Genomic DNA, 22394 nt, shown 5'->3' with positions numbered 1-22394 from the left:
GAATGATTATATTTGATTGTATAAGCAATATTAGATTTGTTTATAGAAGTAATGCATTATGTGTAGCTTGCGGATATAATTTTTGGCTCTTCAAGAGCATTTTGAATTATGATTTAAAGCTATTCATAGTAAGCAGTTTTGATTAAAAGCATCAAGGAGCTAGGAGAAAATACACCTACCCAGAGAAAAAGTTCCTAAAATAAAAGGCATAATACGTGAATACAGAGCAATCCTTAAGATTAAACTTAATACATTAGCCAAAAAATTAACGGAAAAGGGGATCTGTTGGGAGTGGACGGGAGTCCTATGAGGAAATCAATACTTCACCAAATACAACAGAAAAAGCAATAGAAGTTAACTGCATCTTGAATTAAAAGTTATGCCAAAGATCTTGAAGCATACCAATAATCAAACATAAATGCTGAAGTAGATGAGGCCAAAATACTGTAAGGAACAACTCGCAGCAACAATAAATAAAGCAAAATATCCTGTCCTATAGGCGTCTTATGTTTTCTTTAAGTTGTTTTGGTTATAGAAATACTATTTTTTGAAGTCTTAAATAATTTTTTTTTAAAATGGTGCGTTATTTTTGCTAGTTCTGCAAAGAATACCATAACAAATAATCCTTCTTTTGCATGCACTTGTGTGTTGCAGATAAATGACTTGGTGAATAAGCTAAAATTATGTTCGAACTTCTATGTTGGTATGCTTCCTTTTCAACACATGCATCTCTTTATACATAAATGCTAGTATATATTTATGATTGGTTATTCCGAAAGGATTTTGTTCATTTTTTTTAGCAACACTTTTATCTTAGCAACTTCTATGTTGTTTTGATTTTATCAAGCAACATATCGGGCCTTCCCATCATGCCATGAAAGACGTGTGTGGGTATGTACGAGTCAAATCTATTAAAAAATTGTTTCCTGTAACATGAAGAATGACATGTGTAGTGCTCAAAATACATAGATGATTTTTTCTTACCCGCTATGCTAATATAGGCATTTTGCATGTTTTCCTACTAAAAACATGACAAATCGACTAATTAAGCTGCATTTTGCTCCAAAAAAGACGTAGTAAGACACAATGACTAAATAAGCTTTGCTTTGCATAAAAAAGATGTGTTTGATAAAATGACTATATAAATTATGTCTTGCATCAAGAAAAGTCATCATTCTTTTTGGTTTGCAAAATCAAAAAAATTTGCCATGGGTCTACAAGAGGATGAAAGAATACGAAATTGCATTAAGGACTATATAAAAAAAAAATTTATCCTCAGGTTTCGAAGGAATTGCTTATATAGGAATTCAAAAATGAATAGATTTTATTTAGGTCATGATCTATATTGGATTTCCAAATTTACTAATAGAACGACGAACACGGGGAGTTAAAGAATTATAGGTGAATGTACAAAAAGAGTCCAATTCAGGATTTTCCTTAGGAGGTATCGGGAAGAATTTGGAATGTAAGAATATCGGTTCATACAGAAAAAAATATTCTCTATTGATTCAAACGTTATACCTATGGGATATATGGATAGAGGAGGAAAGCCTGAACATTTCACATATTGCTTTTGATTGAAGAAAAAAATATGATTTATTTTGTACCCCTCTTGTATGAGTTTGTAAGTAGTCCGTAAAGCCTTCATTATACCTTGCTTTGTGAGGGAGGAATGTTTGAGGTTATGGAAGAGATAATAGTAATGATGTGAAGGGGGACGAGAGATAGAAAGCCAGTGAGCTCAAGCATATGAAAGGGCTCAGATGAGAAAAAAATGTATGAGAAAAAATGGGATGGGGTGGAATGGGACTTCAAAGTTGTATATCCTGTAATGGCATCCATCCCATATAAAAGCTTGTGGTGTTGTTGCAGGGCATAGTGACTCAATGAGAGACAAATTTGTCAAAGTATTAGAGGGGTGGTCCTTTTTTGTGAATTATAACTTTTATATATATATATATATATATAGTCGCTCAGACTAGGGCTTGACTGAGCCTGTGAACGATGCTGAACAGGAACAAAAAGCTTCACACGGGAATCGTCCGCGAACGACGCCTGAGCTCTACAGTTCGCATCATCGGTCTGCGGTTTACTGTCTTCTGTGCAGCACCCCGACTTCTTCGGCCCTCTGCCCGATTGGCTTCTCGATGGAGCTTCCTTCTTCTACGGGTGAACCGGGAAAAACCTCCTTTGCCCACGTTGTGGGTAATCCTCAGGGGGAGACGGTGAGAATCGTGATGGTATAGGTGACTGCCCCTTTATTAAGAATGTAAGCAGGAAAAGTGAGAAGACAACTCTCTTTTTCTCAGAGTCAGAAATTTCAACAATGACTGACAAATTCAAGTTTGCTCTCATTGTGAATTTTCAATGGGGACACTCACCTATGGAGGTTATCAGGAAAAATTTTGATGACCTCAAAAAATTTTGATGACCTCAAATTAGCAGGAAAGTGGAAAGTGAGGCTCATGGATGTGAGACATGTTTTGATTCAGTTAACCTTGCCTGAAGACTACACTCGGATTTTCTCCAAAAAAATATCTTAACATTGCTGGTAAACTTCTAAAGCTACTCAAGTGGTCTCCTGATTTCAACCCAAATCATGAAACTCCCAACATACCGGTAGGGTTTAGTTTTCCTTGTCTCAAGTTGCATTTTTTTCACCATTAGGTTCTCTACTCTATTGGGGTCTTTCTCGGAGATCTTTTGAAACTAGATCTGCCTACTTTCAACCTAACCAGACCCTCAGTGACCGAAATACTTATGAAAAGGGATATTACCTTACCTGATGTTACTGAAGTCTGGCGTTACTGAAGTCTGGCTGGGCATCTGGCTGGGCATAACCCCTAATGGTTATTGACAATAAATCGTCATGGAGCACAAACCCTCATATTGTACCCACTGTAAGATGTTTGGTCGTGTCCTTGATAAATGCGTCATTGATAAATGCCACAAGTTTCATCCAAATTTGGAAATCTAAGGTTCAGTGAATAAGGCTGGGTCTAACCCCACTGTTCTGGACATTTTAGTTCCACCTGAGGAGGATACTATCAGACATGAGGTGTCTATTGCCCCTGAGGAACCCTCTCATGACATTGTTGTTACTGTTACTGCGAGTGATGTGATGCTGATACCTTTAAACCTCATAAAAAATAATACTAATGGACTATTACCTACAAATGATAGTGTTCGGACTGATAATCAGGAGAGCCTCATAGCTCCACTTCTTCAGGAAGTATCCGATGTAGAGGCGACTCATACTTCACATATACTAGAACCTATTGTGGGTAATACGGTTGATAATCCTTCTGCTTCAGTTCTAGCACCCCATCAGACTGATTCTTCGGAAGAGGAATGATAGGTCTATTTCAGGAGGAAGAAGAAAAATGGAGGCCGACTCCAGCTCGGGAACATATTGGATGATACATTGGTTACTACTGACAATGACAATTATCTTACCAACTTATTAGCTTGCTCCTACTCTAGAACTAGAGGCAAAGACAAGACAAAATTGGGTCGCTCTTTAGCCACCTGATACTATGTATTTCGTAACTGTTAGATTTTTTATTTTAGCATCTAATGTATTTTTCTGTTTTTTTTCTAGTTTTGGAACCATTTGTAGTTTTTGTGTGGGCTGGGCTCTCCCACATATCGTATCTGTATCTTTTTTTCTAGTTAATATATTAGCCTTTTTTGGGCTTTCATGAAAAATATATAAGAGGAGTATTTATAATTAAGTGGCCTAGGTGTTAATTGATGTTTTCTTATAAATACTTAAGCTATATGTTAGGAAATGTGTCTTTAGGTGAGTAATTGTTGAAATTCAGAATAATGTTGAATGTTTTTATTGATATGAAAATGGAGTATAAATAATCCTTACATAAATCATAAAATTGGAAAGACAATAAAAAGAAAATAATAGGAAATGAAAGATATAACATCTAATATCTCAAATTAATCAATTATTATTAATTATTTGGAGATAAAATAAATAACATAAAATAGGAAACCGTAAAATAGGAAGAGAAAAATCCAAGAAAATAAATTTAAAAAGAAAAAGAAATAAAATTATATTAGGAAATAAATATTGTTTTTATAAATTCTAATATGAATAAATTATTTTCTAATATAACTTTTAACACTCTCTCTCGAGTTGAAACGTGGCTGAAAACCATTTTCAATTTAAATTTGAAAATATTAAACATTGGACGAGAAAGATTCTGTGAAGCAGAACTTGAAGTCTTCATTTAGTATTGCTGTTGTCTTTGACTGTAGTTCATACAGTGCCTGTCGGTAGGCAGAAGACTCCTATACGTGCTGCTGTAGGGGAGTTTGCAGGGAAGTACAACCTGCATGGAATAACTGACTTAGTTGACTGCGATTGTCTTTGACTGCTGTTCCTGCAATGTCTGTAGGTAGGCAGAAAACTCATACTGATAATGCTGCAAGGAAGTTTGCAGTGAAATAGACAATTTGTAGGAAAAACTAACTTCTAGTTGACTGTAGTTGTCTTTGACTGCAGTTCCTGCTGTGTCTGTAAGTAGGCGCACACTCCTATAGGTAATGTTGCAGGTAGTAAATAACCAACAGGAAAAACTACTGGGTATGGCCTGCAAAGAAGTTAAAGCTCCGGAGGTAGGCCTTGCTGCAGGAAAGACTTCGGAGGAGGGCTTGATATAGAAAAAGGCTCCGGAGGAGGGCCTGCTGTAGGACAAACTCTGTTTGAGGGTTTGCTGCAAGAAAGATTCCAGAGGAGGGCTTGATGCAGGTCAAATTTCTGCAGGAGGCTTGATGTAGGAAAAGGCTCTGAAGGAGCTGTTGCTGCAGGAACAATTTTGGTGGAGAATTCGCTGCAGTAAAATGTCTGGAGGTGGGCTTGATACTGGAACAAGTTCCAGAGGAGTGTCTTTTGCAGGGAAAAAACTTCGGTGGAAGAGGCTCTGTACCGTGAAGGGCATACTTCCGACTGCACAGAGAGTTTCGGTTGCGAAGGAAAACTAGAGATGTACCTGCATGGTGTTTTTGGACAATAGGGAAAAAACAATGGAGAAGGGCATGTAGGCCGGCTGTTAGGATTTCATCCAAAGATACATCTAGTCTTGCCTCTGTAATAGCCTTTCTCAAGTCATTTAAAAGCAAACAAAAGATGAACTCCTCTGTAACAGGCTTCTCCTTGTTTCCACAATCCATGCATGTGAAATCACAAAGGACACACATTTGTTTACTATAGGAAGGAAAGTGTTGAGACTAACATCCAATATAGAAGATAAACAAAACGATTAGATAAGGAAGGACAATACTGGAGCTTATCAATCATTCTGATAACTAGTAAAAAAAGTTGTGAGAAGTGCCTATATTAAGAAGCGAAGTGTGTGGACTAACATTGAACCTAGAAGATATACAAAATGACTAAATCAAGAAGGACATCACTGGAGCATATCATTCATCCTGACAGCTAATTAAAAAAAATTAGAGAAAAATTCTATATTAGTAAAGAAAGCACGAGGACTAACATCCAACTTAGAAAATAAACATATTGACTAGATCAGTAAGGACAATACTGAAGGTTATCATCATTCTGATATATAATCGGGAAAGAAGTTTTAGATGATTTAGTTTATTTCTATGGAATTTGGGTTTGTGTTGTGACTATACACATTAGGAAAGCTGGTACAAAGACTTATTCTCGACCTAAGAGGTGCACAAGGGCGACTTGATTCAAAGAAGTGATATGGGGATCTAAATTGAAGGCAAGTCACTTGGTCAGTTTAAGGCTGACTATTCAGGGACTGACGCCTACCTTAAGCTCTGACCCGGTTGTCTTTGAAGCTGAGTGGTGGGGTTTGGGCTTCTAAGGGTTCTTTTACGGTGTATAATGACTGTAACAGAGAGCTGCACATACCCTACTGGGTTTACAGAGTCAAGACATTGACTTATCCAATCCTATGCTTGGATCGAGGTGTCAATGAACCAAGAGGTAGGAAAATTTGTGTGTTGTGTTGATTTGATTTGAATAGGTTGATTTGTTATTTTAGGTGTCGAATTACTAAAGGCTAAGTAATGTTTGTTTAAAACTTAGTTTAAATTAATCAAGACAGTGTTTTAACGTACCCGAAAATACTGTAGACAATAAACTAAGTTATTCAGTACGAGGGTCGTGTAGGGAGAGCTATTGTTAGCATGTTCCTCCAGTCCACTCTAGATAGACTTAACGACGTTGAATCAGGAGTATGTAATGGCTATACTAGGATCCATCCTAGATTTACAGAGCCAAGGCGTCGGTCCATGTTGAAGCCGGTGTGCCAGCAAAACTGACGAGCCTGAGAAATAAAAAATGTTTCTTTAGTGTTCAATGAGTTGGATTGAGTTAAGGAATTTATTTCAACTTAGAATTATTTGCTCAAAACATTAACCTATATCAACAACAACAATGTGATTAGATTAATCAACCTGATCCTATCGTGATGTTGCCATATGAAGTGTCCTCCAACTTTCGATGTATCATCAACTAGACTTGCAAAAAGGAATGGCCAAGGCCAAGCTAGATCTAATTGTCTCATCCCAAGGTGGTCAATGACTGTACTAGAGGATAGTGATTGTAATCTAAGTTTAACCAACCAAGGCGTAGACTATAAGACCAACCTCTGTTGATTAACGTCCTATGAACCTGGAGAAATGAATATAGTATTATGTAGATGCTCAATAGATTATGCGATTTTAAAAGGTGCCCATTAACCAATCCTAGATTTACAAATCTAAATTGTTGAATTGATCAGATGAGGAAATCCGTCGACATCAGCTAGCCCTGCCGACTTCAGTGAGTTAGTCCACTCTAACTTCAAGTACGACATTCCGACACAGTCTGGCAATGATTGACTCTAGGGAGCGGTTATATAGATATAACCCTATCCTAGTTTCGCTAAGTCAAGGTTTAAGTTCCATTGGAGCTGGGTGTAGACCAAAACTGACAAGCTCTGAAGGAATGAATAAAATATCTCATTCGTGTGCGATAAGTTGGATTGAGAAAGAGTTTGTTTAGAGATTTACTTTAACTCAAAATTATCAACTTAAAAGGATTAATCTACAAGACCAACCTTGACTGGCCTGGATTTAATCAACCTGATCACATTGTTATGGTGCCGTGTAGGGTATACTCCAACTTCCAATGGACCAAAGCAAATTGTGAAGGGTTTGAATAAGATTAAGCTAAGGGCCTGTTTGGGGCAACTTATAAGTGCGGTGTCGTTCTGAAAATGCCGCTGCCTTGTTTGATAAACACGTTCGGATTATGTTTTGAAAACAACTTATTTTATTTCTTAATAAACACCAACCACGCGACCGACGTTTTTAATTTAACGTTCGAAAATTATTCCTTCGGTGCCCTTCTCTCCGCTCCCTCGCTCGATCTCTTGCCGCACTCAAAGCATTCTCATCCATTACACCCTCTGTCGTCCGTAGCTCGATCGAAGTACCCACGAGCGAGTTTAGTTTACCTTCAGCACAATCCGGGAAGCAAGCTAGCAATACTTACAATCCCTAGCCGCTCCTTGCTTCCTTTGGCATTCCTAACAGCAGACGCAATCGCGAATCCGCCCTCTCTGCCCTACATTGGTGAATTCACCCTCTCCGCCCTCTCTGCCTTCGGTATTCACTGTTTTATTTTTCTTGCATTGGCGTATGACTATTGATACGGTTTTTCAGTTGCACTTCTTTCGCAGTAGTGAATTGGACTTGATGGAGTAGTTCACCACTTGTTGCGATTTTTGTTCTTTCAATTTGAGATTTGTTAGAGTTTTCTGTAGTCTACTTTGAGTTCTGCAAAAGCTTTGGAGAAAGCTGCTGGTTTGGAATTCTGTCAGATTGGCCTATAAGAGCTACTTGAGAGCTTTAATTCATGTCTTTGGCCATTGGTTGCCATATATTGTTTCTTTCATCATAAATTTTTATGGATATTGCTTGCTTTGAAACTTATGCTTCAACATTTGATCAATCTCAGATGGTCATTGTAACACATTTGGTTTGAATTGATCGGCTTGCAAGCCTAATGCTGTTTCAAGTGCCTTAACATCTTAGATTCAATATTAAAATTTAGAATTTTTCTTTTTGTAGTCCCACCAATCCCATTGCTAGGGACGAAGAAGTTGAACATGGAACTACACGGATTTTACCAATTTTTTTTATCTTTTCTTCTTTTTAGAGAGGGAGTTAGTCATTTTGTTTATGCATTGGTAGCCAAAGACAATAAAACCTTCATTGTTTTTGGAGGAAGAAATACAGGCATGTTTTTGGAGGAAGAAATTGGAGGAAGAAATACAGGCATGTCGAAATGAATGATATTGTGTTTCTGAAATCCAGATAAATTTTGTTGGTTAAGATGCCCTTTTTGTTTCAAATTAGCAAGTACTTTGTTTCTCTTATAGCTATAGGCTTGATGGATGGGTTAGATGTTTTATCAAATTGCTGTCTGAAGTCCTGAATAGGAGCCATTCTAATTAATACATTTTAAATCATTTCAGCACTTAAACTCTATTTCTATTCTAAAAGCTAGCAGACCATGTACATAAAGAGGCTGAGATGTAGGACATGTTGGCAATGTAGCTACTTGAATTTATTTCTATCCGACAATCGGTTGATATCTTACCTATACATGAAAAATGTGCATTTCACTTTTTAGAAGTTAAAAGTAATGTTTAATTTTTTATGTGATATGAAAGACTTGTGCAGTATAAATGCAATAGGTGTTAGATATGTAAATACATAAGAATTGTGAGGTATGTAACTGTCTCTGTATAATATTCTTTTCAAATATAACATCATAGAGTTGAAAAAAACACAAATTAGCAATAAAGAATACTGGCATGTAAAGCCATATTTAGCTCCAGCATAGAAGAAATTGTTTCCTTTCTGCTATTGACATCTGATTAGTGTTGCCATTTTATGTTTTCTATTGTTAGCTTTGATTTGAGTTAGCTTGCAATGTATGTATGGAAAATTTTAACTTCCAATTAGTGTATTTCTAGTCACCACACATTGATATTTCTTGTGTAAATGTGATTAACTTGGACGAGGCTCTCTTAGAATTTATTTGCTTTGTAGGGAACTATTACAAATTTATCTACATTCCCATTTGATCGCTTCTGAACTTGCTGCCTGAAATGCACTTTTTCAATCTCTGTTTTGATCATGTGGATATTATACGAGTAAATATAAAGAATTAGTTGTTAAAAATATAAATAAATAAGAATATGAAATATCCAAGTAAATCTTCTGTTGCATATGATGCTGCCAGTTTGAATGAGCTAAGAAATTGGAATGAACAACATGGATTTGTGTAAATATTGTAAATAGGTAAGAATTGTGTGGTGTAAATGCCCCACATAGCACACAGTTCTTGTGTATTTACAAATTTCACATCTATACTTTCATATTTTTACAATATTTTGGTGTCTTAAATCTATACATGAAAATTAAAAATGCTAATTTATCCAAAATCAGTTGTTTTTCAAATGTAGAAACGAAGCAACTACACAGCTTATCCAACTAGAGACTAAATCAACTGTTCTCTAAACACACAAACCAAACAACCGGATCAGCTTATCCGGATCAGCTGCTTATCAGGATAAACTTATCTGAATAAAATGAATAAGCTGCAACTGCCCCAAATAGACCCTAAGTTCATCTAACCTTTTTCAGTGTGCACTCAGTATACTGGATGAGAGTAAGGCATACCTCAACTTAGATTTACTAACTCAACAGATTGACAATTGCAGGAAGGTTAACCAACCTAATCGCATTGTATTGGTGCCACGTGAGGCGTACTTCAACTTCTAATTTACCCGAAGAAGGTTCAAAGAAAGGATATGATCGACTAAACTGAAAGGGACAAATGGATTTGTCGCGCCTCAGGTTTACCAGCTCAAAGGATTGGCATCCAAACTCAACCCTGACTGATTCGAAGTCAATCAACTTGATCACATCAGATCACATCGTGATGGTGCCATATGGGGCGTGCTATTTCAATGGATCAAAAAAACGTCTTGCCGTGTGTGATAGACTAAGTTAAAAAGATACTTAGTCAAAAGGATTGATCTCCAAAACTAATCAATTGGTCTGAGGTCAATCAACGTGGTCCCATCATCTTGGTGCCTTGTGAGGCATACTCTAATTTCTGATGGACCCAATGAAGTTCAAACTGGATTCATTATGCATTGTGTTTGTGCTATCGTTTTTGTTGAATTGATTTATTAAATTTGTTTTTTTGAAAATTTTCATTTTTGAACAACCATGAATTTTTTAGCTATATTTGGATTTAGGATATCGCATGAAGCATTGCACCTCGTCTAAATAGTTATCAGGGTAGTTAAGAATGATATCTTTAAGACTAAATAAGGTTATGTTGTATGAAAAATTTTGAGATTTTGTTGTAGTTTTTCTTGAAAATTTTGTTATGGTTTTGATTGATTTTGATAGTTGTGTTTTTTTATTATTGTGATTAATTGTTTTGATTTTGATTGTTTTAATTTTGATTATTAGTATGGAAGTTTATTTTGAAAAAATTGATTGTATAGGAAAAGTGTTTGTTTGTTTTGTGAATATTTTGAGTTTAAAAGTTTCTAAGCCAGTGTCAATATGAAAATTTATATGTTCATTTAAACATCATCTTGATAAAATTTCAAGATTCATTCAACATCATATTCATTTAATCAGAAAAGACATTACTTTTAAGCAAAAGAACATCAGTTTGTTTAAACATATCCATTATTTTTGATACATTCATATGGCTGAATGATAAATTTTCACAAACACAACATGTAGCCAACATCAACTGTTTGTAACAGCAGCACATGAGCAATCAACAAATCCTTAAAGCAGCATTGGCTTAGTACTTTGCAACATGATGTCTTTGACATAGCTTAAAGGTTGTTTCAAGCTCTTCATCTTCCTAAAGTTAATAAATATTTGCTTTTCATGGACGGAAAGTAGGTAGTGTTTGGCCAAGTTGACACTGTTCCCATTGAACACTAGTGTCGATCCCGGAAGCAGGGCAATGGAATGTGATCGAACAAACTCACCAGAGCCGATTATTTTGGGCTCTCTGCCAAAGATCTTGTTGCAAAAACTCACCAAAGAAATTGTGCAAAGTGAACGCTTGAAATTGTGAGAGTCAATTTGAGGCAGAATACAATTATCTGTCACAAATTTTAACGATACAACTAACAGGTATGCATGAAAGAGGAAAGACATGCCAATATACAATTCTTCTGATCATAAATATAAATACCAGAGAATGTAGTCTACTTCTTCTCTCCGTAGGATCCCGGGTGGATTTCTTTTACTGTCTCAGATATAGTTGTAACCGCACTCATATTGAAGAGTTGCTCATCGTATACCTTTCCTCTATCTCTCAAGCTCGTTGTAGGTACATTTCTTAAGCTCCTCCCGATGGCCTTTGTCTCGGAAACTATAGACTTTCTGGATGATCTTTTGTGTACTATTTCTGAGAAGGCTCTAGTGAATAGTTTTAACCCTTCCAAGATGTTGGCGGGCTTACCTTGGAATTGCTCAAAACATTCAAAATTCTTAGTTTTCATCTTCCTGCATTGGAATATTGGGTCATCAGTCTCACTCTCTGAAGGCGGTTCAGGTCTCAGGAGAAAAGGAAGGTGGTATATATGCGAATTTACTGTCTCGAACCATTTTTGAGAGTTCCAGATGTACATATTTCTCAACGGTGGACGTTTTTTTAGCATTGAATTCCCTTGCTATTCTGTTATATTTTTTTCTCATTCTTCAATTTTTATTCCTTCTGTGTTTTAGTGAGCTCAAGCTTTACTATTATGGATTTAACTTCATAAGTATGTCACAGGGATCATCTCTTCGTTTTCTTTTCAATGATGGGCTTCCAACTGCCTTTTTATGGAAAATTCAATCAAAGGCTCCCATGGGAGGCAATTCAGACTCAATTGCAACTATTTATGGATTGTTGTAGACCATGGTTAAATTTGTATAATTCATGACAAATATGATGATTGGATTGTTTGTCAGATGTGTCTGATCAATTTTTAGAGAGACACTGTCTTCGAAAGAGAGTATAAGTTTTCCTGATAACATTTCCTGTAACCAAATAAATGAAAGAGTTAATTGTCGTCAAAAAGCTCAATTTTAAAGGAGCTTAAAGGATTTTAAGAGACGGGAAACAAGATTTAAGAAAACAAGCTTAGTATAAATCAAATCTCAAATTGTCATTAAAAGATTTCAAAAAGATTCTTCAATGGTTTGACTGTCATGTTTCTTTACATACACCCCCTTTCATACATAATATTAATTTAAATAACGCCCATTAATTGAGGGTATCAGACGTCGTCCCTTCTGGTCTACCAGTTGGTAAGAACCCCCTTGACAGACTTTTCCTATTACATAAAGGCCTTCTTAAATTGGTTCAAATTTGCCCTCAATTTTTCGGTGAGTTAGAATCTGTCTTTTGAGAACTAGAACCAATTCGCCTACACGAAAGGTTCGAGGTCTAACCAACTTGTTGTGTGCTTGAATCATACGTGACTGGCTCAACTCAAGATTTTGTTTTGCTAACAGACGAGCTTCATCCAACCCCTTGAGTTCTTCTTGTCATAACCAGATATTCTGTTCTGGAGGGTTTGCAAAACATTTTGCAATTCTCAACGAAGGAAGTTGAACCTCTAGGGGAAGTATGGCTTTAGACTCATAAACTAACGAAAAAGGAGTAGGGAGTAGACTAAGTTAGGGTTCTTTGCATAGTTCAATAGATAAATGCTTCTACTAGTTGTTCGTGCCACTGCCTTTTTTTTATTCAACATTTTTATGAAAAACTTCCGCTAATCCATTAACTTGAGGGCAATAGATGGTGGAATAGCGTCGGTCAATATTGTGCCGACTCACAAAGTTGTTGATCTTGATACTTTTGAAAGCAGGACCATTATCAGATATGATCCGACTAGCGATACCGAATCTATACATGATATGGTTCTTGAAAAACTGGAGTATATGATGGGCTTTGATTTCTTCGAATGGTATAGCCTCTGCTCATTTAGAAAAGTAATCTTTTGCAGCAAATATGGACTTATGTCCTTTTAATGAGAGTGTCCAATATGTCGTATTATGTCTTTACCCGAATACTCAAATGACAAGGAATCAATTGTTGGGTGAAGTAAATTAGGAGGCTGGTGTAAGACTACGCAATGCACTTGACATTGGTATCAACTTCTGAGTGTTGCCATGCAGTCACTGATCATCTTAGGCCATTAATATCCCATTCTCTTAATTTTTTATTTATTTTGGGACCTGATTGATGAGCACCATATAATCCATAGTGTACCTCTTTAACGATCTCTTGGGCTTCCTACTTGCTTAAGCATTGTAACCACACATGATCATAGGATCTTCGGTAAAATTTGTCATTCAAAAGTGTGAAAGACCAGAATCTTGTTTTTATTTGTCGAGCGAGATAATTGTCTTTAGGAAGCTTGCCTTCATGCAGGTAATATACGAAAGGATTACACTAGTATGAATCATCTTCTTTATGTGTTGTGGCAACTTGTTCTTGAGAGTTTATTTTATTCAAATATTTTATATCGAAAGGGAAGAGGACTCTACAAGCTTGGAATTTGATTGAAAAAGATTCTTTTTTCAGAAAAACTATTTCTTTAGCTAACTTTGCCAAAGCATCTGCAATAGTGTTATTATCACGGGGAATTTTGTATATAGTAGCATCTGGTATCTGTTCGAGCAACTTCATGGCGTATTGGTGATATCGTTGGAGTTTGGGCTTTAATGCCTGCTATTTTTTTAGCAATTTTATTAATCACTAACCATGAATCTCCAAAAAAAAAAATCTTTTTGATCTCCATTGTAGTTGTCAAATGTAGGCCAGTGAGTAGGGCTTCATATTCTACTTCATTATTGGTGCAAGACAATGGGGAATGATATGTGAACCTTAACATTCCTCGATTAGGGTTAATGAATATTAACATGATCCTTACTTTGCCTGGGATGGTTTTGTATGAATTAACATCTTTCCTTAAAGGTGAAGCTCCATCAAAATAAAGTTCCCAACAAGATTCGTTGGTTTTTTTGAGGTTTAAGATTTGTTCCTCAGGAAAATCTTCATGTAGAGCAGAGTCTGCATGTAACGGGTATGCTGCAAGAACGTCTGCTGGCACGTAAGGGTAAATAAGTTCTATGAAACTGTAATAGAATCATTGACCATCTTGCTAGTCTTCCAGACTGTTTTAGGCAAGTCATCAAATATTGTAAAGGATTAAATTTAGAAATGAGATTGATTTTGTGAGAGAGCATGTAATGCTTTAATTTCTGGACTGCAAACTAAGGCTAAACAATGTTTTTCAAACGGAGGATAATTCTTTTCGGCTAGTATCAGTCGCGACTCAAGTAATATAATGAATCTTTTTTTCCTTTCTCATTAATTTGAGCAAATAAGGCGCCGAGAGATTCACCTAATGCAACAATATATGATATCAATGGTCACCTTAGGATGGGTGGCGCTAAAAACGAGAAGCGTTGTCAAATATTGTTTTATGTTTTCAAATGCTTGTTGACATTTGTCATGTCAAACAAATTTGGCATTCTTTTCGGTTAATGCCGAAAATGATTGGCATCTTCCAGAGAGATTATAGATAAAACGTCTCAGATATGTCAACTTACCCATATAACATCCGACTTGTTGATGTATCAACTCATCAAAGGTCTTGATCATATCACATATGTAAGCGACACAAACATTCTTTAGACTAAATGACATAACTTTATTACATTTTTCTCCGATAGGTGTTCTGAATGCTTTGCGTTTCTCATCCTCTGGAGCTATTTTGATTTGTTTGTAACATGAAGAACCATCCACAAATGAAAAGATAGTTTTGAAGAAGCAACGTCCACCATCAACTCTAGTATGGGTAGCGAGAATTCATCTTTAGGGCAAACTTTATTCAGACATCTGAAATCTATGCATATATGGATCCACCCATTCTTTTTTTTATTTGCACAACACTGGCCAACCACACAGGGTGCTTTTTTTTTTTCTTATAAACTCAGCCTCGATCAATTTTTTGATTTCGACAATAACTTCTTTGATGTCTAGCCTCATTCTCCTTGGAGCCTGTTTGATCGGTGTAATTTTTTATTGTATCTCTAACTTATGACTGCTATATCGAGTGATAATCCTGACATTTTTTTGTAAGTCCAGGCAAAATAGTCTTTATATTTCGTCGATAAACTAACAAGGTTTTCAGCTTCTTTTTCATCCAAAAGAGAACTTATAAAGGTAGGTTTGGGGTTATCCCGAGTTTTGAGATTCTCTTCTTTGAACCTATCAACTGCTGATTTGATTTCTTCTTCTAGTTCAAGAGATGCATCTTTTATTGAAAGTTCATATGAATCTTCAGAATTTTCTAAACAGAATTTTTCACCAAAGTGGTCTATTATTTAGTAAACTTCTTCGTATTGTAGATGATTTGTGATGGTCATACGATATTCCTTTTCATTTGAATGATATGTAGTAGCAAATCCGACACCAGCTCTTGGTATATCTTTTCTGTTCTTCGTATCCGAAAGATTTGTGAGACAGTGAGATTGTTGTTTTGACTAGGTGTGAGGTATCAGACCTTGTTCAACCATTTTCGACACAGGGTGAGTAACAATCAAAGGGTAACTCTACCAACTCATTGAGATTACTGTTTTCAAGCTGAATTTCTGCTTCAGAAATTTTAGACGAATATCCTTGATAAAATCTTTTATTTTGGTACCCATCCAGTTGGGGTGCAACCTTAACCTCCAACTATCCACCGCCTCTGAGGACAGCGGGGTTAGGGTCAAAGTGCGAACGTATTGATTGATTTTCTTGTTCACTGAACTTTCTGACTTGTTTCCTTCTGTAGTCACTGTTTCTTTTTCAATATCATCTTTTTCTAGGGATATTTTCCAAGGAATAGCAGACCGCTTTACAATGTTCGCCTCATCCTTCGAGCTGGATTCAAAGCCGATATACATAGGAGGGGTTCTGCTCTCCAAACTCTGTTTTACTTTGGAATCTCCTTCAATTTTATCTCTTCTCAAATTTTGGGAGTGCTTAACTTTAATTTAGGATTCGTCTTCATAAGTAGTGGATATTTCCTGTTCTTTCTTATGCTTTCTTTTGATCCTCTTCTTTTCATTCGTTCTTTATTTTATCATCCTCTTTTACAATTACTTTTCTTTGTATGGTTATTTCTTCTCTATTATTTTTTTCTTACTTAAAAATTTCCCAGAAAAGATAATTTGATATTTTGGAATATAATAGGCCGCGTTTTCATAAATTCCAAGTTTATGTATAGAGAATTGTTATAAATCTCTTATGATGCAATGTTCAATGCCATTGTGGTAGTATTTGATACATTGTTATAAATCTCTTATAAATTCAAAGTTGTTCTTACTTTTCATGGAGCCAAGGTCTTCCAATAAGTGCGGTGAAACATGTATCTGAGTCAATGATATAGAATTTTGCTTCGGTTTGAAAATTTGCAATCTTAAATAACATTGTTACTGACGTGAGTGCTCTTTCACCGTTCTGATTAAATCCTCTTAGTAACATCTTGTCCGAGGAAAGTATGCGTGTGTCCACTTAGAGGCATGCAAGTGTTTTTAGATTCATGATGTTCACATATGCACCTGGATCAACAAGAACTCTGGATAATTTAAATCGTTCAACTTCAACCGAGATATTTATAGTTGGCTGTTCCCAGTAGAAGGTCATAATCTGTGAATGCCAGTTTGGGACCTTCATGGAAAAAGTATCCTTCTCTTTCAGATGTTTCATACAAATCTCAGGATCTTGTAGTGCTTTGATTAATGACTCCCTCAATTCTTTTGGATGTTACATGGGCGTCATAAATACTGAGCTTGATCGACAATTTTCTTTGGTGGGATAATGCATTATAACCAACTTTAAGAGCAACTTTCACAGGCTCATCCTGGATAGGAACATCCTGTGGCAGCGCCGTGGAAGAATTTTATTTATTGATTCTTGTGGTTTTCACGTGGAGTGCACTACATGGTTGGAGTTCTTTACTGCTTCAAAGGTTAACTTCCAAAACTTTTGTTGCGGAATCATCCGTAGAGTGTTTCATGATGTCTGAGATTGCTTCTTGAGTTTCTTGAGTATCTGAAGGTTCTAGTTCATTTCTAATTGGCATACCTTTAAGATTGAGTACAGGGACATCTCTATCAGAAAACCATTTGTCATTTTCATTAATATTTTCCTTTATAACTTGAGATCAGGATTATTAGAATTATTAGGATTTTCGCCACTGTTAAAATTATTACTTTAGTCGATCGATAATGATTCATCAAAAATAGATAAGATAAACTTAGAACCACTCTCATTTTATTTATAATCTCAAAGTGATAGAAATATAAGTCATACAGAGTTAGTGCTGCCAGGGTCACTGGATCTTCGCCCGAAACAACTATCCTAAGAATAAAACTCTCCACAGTCCTAGAAACTTCTATATATAATTTCTTTCTCTTAAACTTGTTTTTCAAGTGTTGTCGAATTCAGTGTGGGTTTCTTTGCTTCTTTTCTCTTAAGAACTAGAGAAACGTTAGACGTCTGAGTTCTTTTATGAGTTGTTTCTGATAGACTTTGAACTCTTTTGATGATCTTCTTGGCGGTCTTTGACAGAACAAGTTTCAAACCTTCTTCCTTTTGACTTGGCTTATCCGCTTCTGTTTTTTCACCAAGAGAACCTTGATGGAACCTTGTGTTGGTTCCTTCAATTATTCTTTGGGAATGATGACCGTACCGTTCTTGTGGTTCCTCTCCAGCCAATCCTTAAAAGAAAAGCATTCTTCAATTTTGTGTCCGAGAAATCTGTGGTTACCTTATCTGATTTATTAGGTTCCGACAACTTGAAGTATATATTTTTAGCAGGCTTTTAAACATTATCTTGACAACACTTTCCAAGGCTAAATCTGGGGGTCTAGGGTTTGGGCTAGATTTGGGTTGGGTAAGTTCTAGGGTTTTGGTTAGGGTTTAGGCTAGGTTAGGCTAGGGTTTGGGCTAGGTTTTAGTTTAACTAAGTGAGTTAGGGTTAGGCTGGGTTCGGGTTGTGATCTGAGTCAGGACCAAACCGAAGCCTAACCCAAGGCTATTGAGTTAACCTAGCTTAACTAAAGTTAGAAAAATAAATTCTTAAATTAGAGAAGAAAAGAACAGGGGTTTATCAGAGCGGAGGCGGAGGTGGCTTGTCGGAGACTTTGTCCCACTTCTTCTTTGAAGCAGTGTAGTCCCTTAGTCTGTGTGTGTCTTGTGTTGAGAGCGACCGCCACCCATTTATAGGCTGAGAAGACAGTGGTAGAGTCCTCCAGAGCCGTCCGATTGGGTGGCGCATCGACGACTGGGATCAATCGAATGGTTAGTAAGCCATAGATCGCTGCCAACAAAACAATGCGATTGTTCGTTGCCTGATCTGTGGACCGATGGTGTGTCAACTGGTGTGGTCACGTCACCATGTCCAGGGCTGGCGTGACCATGTTGAGGAATTTCTGTGCGCAGTCACATCTAGGCCAGGCGTGACCATACTGAGGAACTTTCGCGCATGGTCACACCTGTCTAGCGTGACCACACCAGGCCAAAAAAATGGCAAGTTGTTTTTTAGCTAATTTTACTGCGCGAGACCAAGGGGTGATATCTGTACAAGTCCTATGTGGCAAAATGAGGTCAATATGGGAGCTTTGACTTCTTCCGTGGAAGGTTCTGTTTCCTCGTAGCATAGTGTTAGGTTAACCATGATGAAGGTGGTGAAGCTACTGTAACTTCCCAGAAAGTCACTCTTGTAGGGTGTTATTTTAAAAGACATCATTATGGAATAAGTATCAATCTTCTTTTGGCTTAACCTAAGCTAGAGCTGCATATATATATAGAATTTCATAAAGTAACTCTGGAGCCATTGACTCTGTAATTTGCCCTATCAACTCGTACTCTGTATATCAACTTGTAATATGTAGGGCTCATTTAGTAAACTAATTCGCCGGTAGGAACTAATTCGGGAATGAGATTTGTGGTCGGCTGGGAAACTCTCAATAGCAACCACTTAAGAGAGGCCTCTTTTTTTATTTGATAGGACCTATATTCCATTGTAGAATTTTTTTCCCACCAAGCTCCTAAAATAATTTTTAAAGTTGTGGTTCATCCCTTCTATCTGTTCATCTGTCGGTGAGTACACTGTTGAACTAAATTTAATATCCGAATAATTCCATATAGCTTTTCAGAAGTACTCACAAGCTTCTCATTTCTGACATGTTGGATCACTTTTACTTGTAACCACCCAGCAGGTGAACTATCAGTCAGGATGTCTTGCAATTTTGTTAACAGGGGTTGTCCCTTTTGAGGTATTGGCTTCCTAGACTCACTTTCTTTTTGAATAACCTTGATTAATCCTACTAAAATCTCTCTAGCAGACTCATCTTGTATCACTAGCATCTCTTTCTTGTCGCCTTGAAGCTGAGGCTCATCTTTGACATCTTCATCCTTTCTTATGTTAGCTATTTTTTCAATTGCTCCCTTTTCACTGAAAGTGATCATTCCCTTGGTTGGGTAATCTGATTCAATATGCCCAAATCTGTGGTGCTTGAAACACTTCCTAGCTGGGACGAATTTGGGAATGTTGGTTGGCTCCACATGTTCTCCTCTCTGAATTTGTTTCTTCTCAAGCGGGCTTGGCTTGGATGTCATGTTATGTGTGCTCTTTCTACTTGATTCTGGATGTGAAGATCACTGATGAAGTTATGCCTCACTTTTTAAGCTAGGTTATGAACATCTTTTTTTAAAGAACTGGTAGGTACTAGCGTTACATCTATTATTTAATTTTAAAACTAGATTGTAATTTTACTCTTCACTATCTTACCGTCAAAGTATTTTCAAATTCTTCCACCATTGATATGCTTTCTTTTTTAATTTACCGGCAACTAGTTTCACCATTCTGTTTGGTGGGATATTCTGATACTTAAGGCACGTTCCACTGTCTAGAGTGGCTCAATGAATTTGTCCGGATCCATGTCACCATCAAAATATGACGAATCTACCTTTAAAATCTTGACTTCAGGTTAGTAGTTCTTCATTTCTGGAATCGAATCGAGTTTGTGTGACGATTTTGGATAGTTTCCTCTTGAAGGCGGCATGTCTGTTGTAGTTGGATGATTTCATGTTTTATATTTTTCAAAAAAAATGTTACTGAACATATCTTTACAGATTTTTCATATGCAACATTGAATCTTTTCTTCCGGATTAGGTCTCTACAAGTGTCTAGCGTAGCAAGGGTTTAGGTTTTTGAGGTGAAAGAGAGTGCACAGGGTGCATTTAGGATGGGAAAGAAAAAATTTTGGGGGCTGATTTGGAAAATTGATGATGGGAAGGCTTTTTGTGTGGAGATTGGGTTAGGTAGTGAGAGACTCGATAGCTCTAGGATAGGACTAGAGTTAGACTAGCTCTGATTCCAAATGATAATGATGAGCAAGCAAATATTATTACTAAAAAAGCTTACAACCAACACACAGAAAGGGAAATAATAACATACACAACATTTAACTGGAGTTGTTTTCTGTGGGTTGGCAGTTGGTTATGGTGTTTGGTGGGATGGTGGAGGGTGAGCTGGAATGCTGAATTGTCGATAGTAGGTTGGGATGGAGTGGTAGCAGGTTGGGAGATTGACTGGGAGTAGAGAGTTAAGTTTGCCTGCCTGTTTGTGCTATTAAATTAGTACCAAATTGCTTTTTTACCAAGAATGATTATCTTCTTGACTTGCTTTATAGCATGATTCTGCTCTTCTGCAATATTAAAATTAATTCTTACAACCGCTGGACGTAAGTGTCGCAGATTCATTTGCTTTTACTGGTCTCTTGTTTTATCCTTTTTCTCAGTAGTAGAAGCAGATTCTTTGCTTAAAGCTGAAATTGGGACTCTTGCGGAGGCCTTAGAAAGTGCTAATAATACTGTCTTCATAGCTTTGAACACCATCTCAAGTATGATTTCTGTATGTTATCTTCCTCGGACTGTTCTTCAGTTTGTTTTTTTTTAATACTTTTTTGGTCTAAACATGCTTTTACTTTTGATTCTGCAGAAAACGCATGCAAGTATTTTATATACATCTGATGGTAAAGTCGAGGATATCAAGCCATCAGAAGTTATAAAGGCAGGTTACTGTTATGTGATATCTCAGTTTAAGATATAAAATGACTTTTTTGACATTTATCTATTTGGGCCTGTATTATGGATACCTCAAGGGGTTTTTTTTGTTAAAATTCATCCAACAGGTTTTGGAAGGCTATGGAGAAATGAAAATTTTTCATGGAACAGGTTACAGTGTTAATTCAGCCATTATGCAGGCTATCTTCCACTGTCCTTTTTTTGATAATGCTCTAAAGGTATTACTACTGGCTTTTTACTCTTTTTAAATATTGTGTTTCCTCTATTTCATCTTTCTGCTTATTTGTTCCTTTCCTAGTACATCATATGAGTTTATTTAACCTTGCTGCATCAAAGTTAACTTGGAATGATGAAGATTATGATGGCTAGAGCTATAGTCAAGCTAACTGACAAGGATTAGACTTCGTTTGGTTATCTTACAAGTTGTTTATGTTCGGCTTGAGCTTGAGCCAAGCATTCACATGTATGTTCATACTTTCCTTATTTATATTAATCTAATGAGTATTTAAACGAGTTAATGAACAACATAAAAATTTGAACGATTTTCTTGCTTTTCATATAAAATTATTAACAAAAAAATATAAATATAAAAAAACAAGCAATTGAATAAGTTCCCTATTGATATCTAACAACGTTACATCAGTTATAAGATAATATACAAGTTGCAAGAAGTTGCTTTACAAGTTTGTTGAAGTAAAAAAAAAAAAAATTGAATTATATTAATTTAATATGTATTAATTTAATATGCATGTTCACTAATTTCATCTAATTTATTTTGAAAAAAAATAAAGGTTAATAAAATTTATGAATAATTGCTTCTATAATTAACATTTCGTCTGCAACAAGCATGAGGTTGGTGAGTATTGAGCAAACTGTAATTCGTGGAGGGGAAAAAAGATTAAAATTTTTTGATATTATATAATTCATAAATAGATTTTATGTATTTATATAATAATAAATATTTAATATGAAAAAAATAGGATCAATTGAATATGGTGGATATTGATGTGTTAATTAATCAATTGGGTTAATTGATAATCAGATATTAATAAAAAAACATGCAATTAATAATTATTTATAAAATATTATTATTATTATATTATCACTTATATCTATTAAATATATAATTAAATATTTTTTTATTAATCAATTTATTTAATTAATATAT

The 22394-nt window shown here is 36.0% G+C and overlaps 1 protein-coding gene across 4 annotated transcripts in view; it reads left to right on the top strand.

Moving 5' to 3' along the window:
• LOC110023955 (protein ACCUMULATION AND REPLICATION OF CHLOROPLASTS 3) overlaps positions 1-22394 on the top strand; it is an 84964-nt gene that overhangs the window by 24588 nt on the left and 37982 nt on the right. For 3 of the 4 annotated variants that reach the window (XM_020723638.1, XM_020723620.1, XM_020723647.1), the window contains exons 5-8: positions 655-703; positions 20941-21053; positions 21141-21212; positions 21334-21444. In XM_020723638.1, the coding sequence (XP_020579297.1) occupies positions 655-703; positions 20941-21053; positions 21141-21212; positions 21334-21444 (345 nt within the window). The remainder of the gene's footprint in view (positions 1-654; positions 704-20940; positions 21054-21140; positions 21213-21333; positions 21445-22394) is intronic. The other variant, XM_020723630.1, reaches the window with a different exon arrangement.

This window comes from Phalaenopsis equestris, unplaced genomic scaffold, assembly GCF_001263595.1.
Source record: "Phalaenopsis equestris unplaced genomic scaffold, ASM126359v1 Scaffold000002, whole genome shotgun sequence".
Classification (NCBI taxonomy): domain Eukaryota; kingdom Viridiplantae; phylum Streptophyta; class Magnoliopsida; order Asparagales; family Orchidaceae; genus Phalaenopsis; species Phalaenopsis equestris.
This window is presented reverse-complemented; position numbering and strand designations above follow the sequence as displayed.